The 6,000-nt window shown below is 51.0% G+C and overlaps 1 protein-coding gene across 3 annotated transcripts in view; it reads left to right on the top strand.

Annotated features, from left to right (window-relative positions):
* The first annotated feature begins 1,704 nt into the window (after positions 1-1,704).
* Positions 1,705-6,000, top strand: part of EMSY (EMSY transcriptional repressor, BRCA2 interacting) — a 41,618-nt gene continuing 37,322 nt past the window's right edge. For all 3 annotated transcript variants that reach the window (XM_076328483.1, XM_076328482.1, XM_076328481.1), the window contains exons 1-2: positions 1,705-1,773; positions 2,883-2,991. In XM_076328483.1, coding sequence (XP_076184598.1) covers positions 2,922-2,991 — 70 coding nt within the window. In that variant the 5' untranslated portion in view covers positions 1,705-1,773; positions 2,883-2,921. The remainder of the gene's footprint in view (positions 1,774-2,882; positions 2,992-6,000) is intronic.

Genomic DNA, 6,000 nt, shown 5'->3' with positions numbered 1-6,000 from the left:
TGGTGGAGTCCCCATCCCTGGAGGTATTTAAAAGACGAGTAGATGAGGCGCTGAGGGACATGGTTTAGTGGGCACGGTGGTGTTGGGTCAACGGTTGGACTCGATGATCTTAGAGGTCTTTTCCAACTTCAACTTCTGGCGCTAACCTGGTCTGCACCTTCCTCGGTTTTGTGCAAAGCTTAGGACATTTATTTTTATTAGGTAATATTATGCAGAGATGATGCTACCTTGCCTTCCGCTGGTTCTTGTTTAGAAAGGCATTAAAAAAGGAAAATTGTTCTAGCTCTCCTTTACTGTTTGGCATAATTGTTTTCAAGTACTTGAGGTTCATACCGCTGTGAAGAACAATAGGAGATTGCAGGTGAGAAAATGTTCATCACTGATCACAGGGAAGAAACGTTTTTATCTGTAGTTAGGTGGCAATAACGGCACTTGCAGATCTGGAAATGGGTGTCGCGGTTCAACACGCACCATCCCTCCGCCCCGTCTTCACCTCGGCGAACGTCCGGCCGGTTCTGGCATTTCGAAAGCAAACTGTAAGGCTTTTTGGGAGGGAGCAGAATAAGGAGGAGCCCTGCCCTCCTCTTCATCAAACTGTCCGTCTGCATCAAAGCGCCCGTTCGCTTCGCAAAATCAGGAAGCGTGCGAGACGAAGCGTGGAAAACGAAGCGCCTGCCGCAAAAATGAAGCCCTGCGAGATGGAGACCCGCTAGCAAAAGCTCATCCTGGCGGGGCTTCAGTCTGATTCCCCGGCGATCGCCCTGCAGAGAGTTTTATAGATGGGATTTTTTTGTTTTTTGGGTTTTTTTTGTTTTCTCGCAGCAACGCGCAGCCACAAACAGACGGACGCGTTGTTTTTAAGCTTCGGCTGCGCCCCAGGGGGATTTCCTTTTCTATTTCCAACCTGATCTAAGGACTTTTGAAGGGAGGCAATTGCTGCTCGTCTCGGAAACCCGCAGGGGAGGAGTGACGACCGCTGCTGCCTACGAAATAGCTGCCAGGCCCGGGGCTCCGAGGTCGGTGCTGGTGGCTCTCGGGAGCAGGCGGTTGCGCGGCTCCCCGATGAATTACCGCCGGCAGCAAAGAAAAAAAAAACCACAGCCCCGAAGCGGGTGTGAGCGCGGCTTTAGGGCGCGGGGTTTATGACCTTATTGTTTGCGCGGAAGCGCGGTGACTACAGCCCTGCGCGGCACCGCGCGTAACCGCTGCCGGTTTTAAGTCAGAAGGCTGGAAGCGGCCAAATGACGTCAGGGCTGATGTCAACCCTGCCAGGTTTCTTTGCAGAAGCAGCGGCCAGCCTGAAGTTGAGGGGTGCGTGGGAGGCGTTTAAACCCCGCCGCACTCCGCGCTCCCCAGCCCCGGCGGACAACGCGCGCGGGTTTTTGTCCCCTCTCGCTGCCCGTACCCGGCCGCCGGGCCATGGCGGGACGGCCGGCGCCGCTTCCCACCGCGTCGACGAACGCCGAGAGGACTACAGCTCCCGGGCGTGCCCTGCGCCGGCGCGCATGCGCGAAGCGCCCCTCCTCCCCGCGCCATCTTGGCACCCGTTTCTTCCATCTCCTCCACTCGCGGCAGGTGGCTGCGGGGGGGGGGCGGGGACTACAACTCCCGGCGTGCGCCGCGGCGGTCGCGCATGGGCAGTGCGTCCCGCCGCCATCTTGGCCCGGGGAAGCGCTGCCGCCGCCGCCACTAAACAAACCCGAGAGCGGCACCGGGGGGAGGAGGGGCCCTGCCGCCGAGGAGCCTTTCGATGTGCCAGGCACGGCCGGGCAGGTGGGTCCCGCTCCCCGGCAGCGCCGCCGCGCCTCCCCGCCTTGCCTGGGGCGCTCCCCCTCGGGGAGAGGGGCAGCTCGCCTCCCCTGGACGGAGGGGACCCGCCGCCCCCTCACGGGCCCGGGCCCGCGGGCAGCGCCCCGTCCCCCGCCTGCAGGCCGCCGGCGCCGCCCCTCCGCCCGGCGCGGGGAAGCGGCCGCCGCCCGCTCTCTCCCTCCCTCCCTCCCTTCCTACTGCCGGCGGGGGCCCCGGGGGCGGCCGCCCCCGAGCCCGGCGGGGACCCAGCGCCGCTGGCTCCCGCCGGTCCCCCGCGCCGAGGGCCGGAGAGTCCCCGGGTGGCGGCCGCCTCCGGGCGCCCTTGTGGGAGATCCTCCCTCCTTCCAGCCCCGCTTTGGAAGGTGCGGCGGCGCCGGGGCTTTTGTTCCCGGTGCCCACCCCCCACCACCACCACCCCGTTGCGCCGTTCCCTGCCCGGGGAACGCGGCGCGGCCGCGGCTGGCACAAGCCGGCTCGCACCGCTCGCCTCCAGCTCCTCTTTTTCCTTTATTATGCTCGTTGCAACGGGGAGATGCGCCCTCCTTCCCCGCCACCCCCGGAATCTCGCCGAGATGCGATCGGGCGAGGGGGTGTTCCCGTGTTTGGGTTTTTTTGGGGGCTGGTGTTGGTACGTGGAAAGCAAATTTTCACGGTGTTTTTGCCGTTCTGTCATATAATAGGCTAGTGCTAAATGCATTCCCCGGGGGGGAAGGGGGGGCGTGCGGTTAGCTGGAAGAGTTCTTATAATAGGTGCTCTGTGCATAAAGAGAGGGAGGAGACACGAACATCAATTCGGAGAGCGTTTCAGCATGAAAAAAGGCTTGAGAAGGAGGTAGGAAACTCGGTGAAAAGGCTTGGGTGATGGACCTGAGCAAGGGAGTATAGGAAGTCCGTGCTCTTGTGAAACTGCTGAATTCCTGCATGGCAAAGCATGCCATTACAAAGGTTGGAGCAGGGGTGGGAGCGACTGTGTCGGGGGAGTTGTGAGCAGGCTGAGGAGAGTTTACGTTAATCGGCTCGGGAAATCAGTAAATGATGGAGTTGCGCTTACTGCGTTTATATTCCTTTTTCAGCGAGGCTGAGCTCTGGGGGAGCACAAACACGAGGGAAAGATGCCTGTGGTGTGGCCAACTCTTCTGGATCTCAGCAGAGATGAATGCAAGAGGATCCTTCGCAAACTGGGTACAGTAAGATACGATTTGTGGGTCTGTATGTTTGCCCTTTTAAGACTTGCCTGCCTGCTCCTTCCATGAAATACTTTAATATGTCTACAGGCAACTTACAAGTCATTTCCTGCATTTTGCATGTGTCATTGGTTTGACAGCCCTGGCTTAAAATGATGTTTGGCAGATGCTCTCTGCCTGAGCAGAATGAATAGAGCAGAATTGTTTTAGTTTGGTAGAATCTCTCATGGATGTCCTGGTCCATCTCTGCCTCGATGTTGCAGTGTTGCATTGCTCTTTTTACAACTATTAACGTGCAAGGGGATACTCTGTGAGAGGAGGGTCTTCGTTTGTCTTTCAGTTCTGTATTAGACACCTTTCTGTACCAAAAAAAAATCGTGGAACCCTGGTTTAATTGACACGGTGGGACTGAGTTCAAGTAGTAAAGGTACTATCGTAAAGACTTGAAACAGGAGGGGAAAAAAATTGTGATGGTTTGTGATTTGCAGTTACACAAATTATCAGGGGAGTGTGAAAACAGTGTTCTCTTTTAACTGTCCTAACAACAGGAGCTTTTTGCATTGTTTCAAATGAATTTCAAGATCTGAGACCCCTGCCCAATAGATATATATTGGGAGATTTTTTTGTGCTCTGTCCTTGTAAATACATGTGTACAAGGAGACACGCTTTTGTATTTTGGAAAGTAATAAAAATATTTGCTCTTCCCTCACATCCACTTTTGGCTACCACAGGGGAGAGAAACCCTTGTTAGACCATTGATCTGATCTTGCGCAGTCGTTTTTGAGTTCTTAGAGCTGAATTTCTTTTTATTTAGTTAAGGATTTTTTGCCAGTTAAATCATGTGTAGTATCAGAAGGGGAAAAAAAACCACCTTAGATTTCTTTTCAGGCTTTCTTCCGAGGAGCATAACCTAAGAGGTGATGTCAGGAAGAAAGCTGAGGCTGCCTCTAACTTCCTGTGACAGTCAAGTCACAGCTTTTCTTGTTTTCATTTTACTTGAATGTTAAAAGATGATGTGCTGTACTTTTCAACTGTGCCAGGGTTCTCGTACCTTACGAAGCCATCCACTTTATTTTCTGAGTGTTGAGAATTTATTTTCCCTCGCTTTGCCCTTTTTATTTCATTTCTTGGGAATCTGGGATTTGTGTTCTGTTGAAACGGACTTTGGTGCAGATGTTGCACACGACGTTGCAACTAAGCCGTACACCCATTAAGGTGACAGCCCTAGGTCTTAAGTGAGGCTCAAGAAGTGCGAAAAGCAGGAGAAAGTGCAGGATGCCGAGAGATTTGAACCGCATCTGTGCCGCTAAATTTTGTTAACGTAGCTCTGCTGGCTAGGACCGTGGAAAAAAAACTTCCAGCCCAGCTGACGGCAGTGTGCTGGCAGAACCCTGCTGGTGCAGCTGAGCCAAACAGAACTGCAGCTACACCTCCTTCAATGACATAACCTAGGCTGACAGGGGAAAAAAAAAAAAGAAAAAAAAAATTTTTTTTTCTTTTTTTCCTGCTGGCGTGAGCTGTGTCCCCACAAGAGGGCCCTGCCAGCACCATCAGAGGATCAGAGCCTGTAGCGGCCCTGTCTCTTCTGGGGTAGGGGAGCCCTCAGTTTAAATAGACGCACCGCAAGACTGGAGGGGGAAGGAGCACGGGCAGTGGGAGCGAATAGCCGTCTAACAGTCGTATCCAGCAATATTCCTCCGCTTTATAGAGTCCCACTTTTTCAGCTCTCGGCCCAAGATCTTATTTGGCTGACGGTTCAGCAGTAGTGGGGTAATCCGTGATGAGTGAAGCGCAGTGGTGTAGGTGAGGCTGAAACGCGTCCTGAGGCGTGCAATACCTAGCGTTGTTCTGCGGTGTTTGTGGTTTATAACTGAATAAGGGGATGATGGTAGCACCTTACACTTGAAATAATGATATTTATTTGTGAAACCTGTTTTGGCCGTTTGATGTGTTTTGTGTTGGAAAGAGAGCGCACCAGTTAGTGATTGCTACATAGACATAAGGGTGAGGAAGCCAGTTAGAGCTGTTCCGTAATCTTCACTAGCTTCTAAAAAGCCCGAATGTGCGTTTTTAAAGCTCTAGTGTAGAGGATCTCTATTAAAAATGCAGAAAGGAGAAAAAAAAAAAAATTATCCTTGCTAAGTAATTATATGGTTGTATCTGAGAATTACTTTATGTTGTTAACAGAGGAAAATAATTAGTATCTTAAATATTGTAACATGGTTGTCTAAATAAATGTTGATATTAGTAATAACCACTGCATTAATTAGCAAATGTTTTATAACTGAAGCTGTAAATGCTTCTGTAGGTCACTCAGCATCCCTGTGCAGGCTGCATAGTTAACCAAAGCGACTCTGCTTTGTGTTTTGTCTGCTTAATCAGGACAGGAGGGCAGGACTTCTTTTCAGCACAATTCCTTGATTTGATTTGTAAATTAGCTCTTTGGAATCCTAATCTGAAAGCTTTTCAGAATAGCATCAGTCTTTCTTTTGCAGCAAACTTCAGAGGTGTTAGGTTTTGGCCTGCCCCTTTTATTCTTGCTTTGGTTAACTGGGATCTGTTGTGGGGTTGGTTTGGTTGGCTGCTGAAATGCACCTATGTAAGTATCAGAAGAATTTGTATTTCTGGTTTAAAGCAGGAGTTTCAGTAACATTTCCTTAAACTGTGCTAAGCTTAGAATAGCAAGTAATTCTTTGTCAAATTAGCAGACTCCATTATTTGCATTAGGTGTATTTTCACTCTGCTTAGTAGGACAACATTCAGAAGTTTCGGTAGTCTTTAACTAGCCTATTTTTTAAAGTGCCGACGGCATGACTTTTACATAGGTCACCTGGAGTTATAAATTTACGTTAAATCAGAGTTGTATTTTTGTGAGTTAATCTTCACGATGGCTCTACGTGTAAGAATAGCTGGATCGTTTCTTTTGTGTTGAGCAGGTTTAATTCAGTGTGTTGCATTCTTTTCAGATTCAAGCAGTTGTACATATCAAGTAAATGGGCATAGAAGA

The sequence above is a fragment of the Aptenodytes patagonicus genome, chromosome 1 (genome assembly GCF_965638725.1).
Source record: "Aptenodytes patagonicus chromosome 1, bAptPat1.pri.cur, whole genome shotgun sequence".
In the NCBI taxonomy this organism is placed as follows: domain Eukaryota; kingdom Metazoa; phylum Chordata; class Aves; order Sphenisciformes; family Spheniscidae; genus Aptenodytes; species Aptenodytes patagonicus.
The sequence above is the reverse complement of the archived record's forward strand: the minus strand, read 5'-3'. Positions and strand labels throughout refer to the sequence as shown.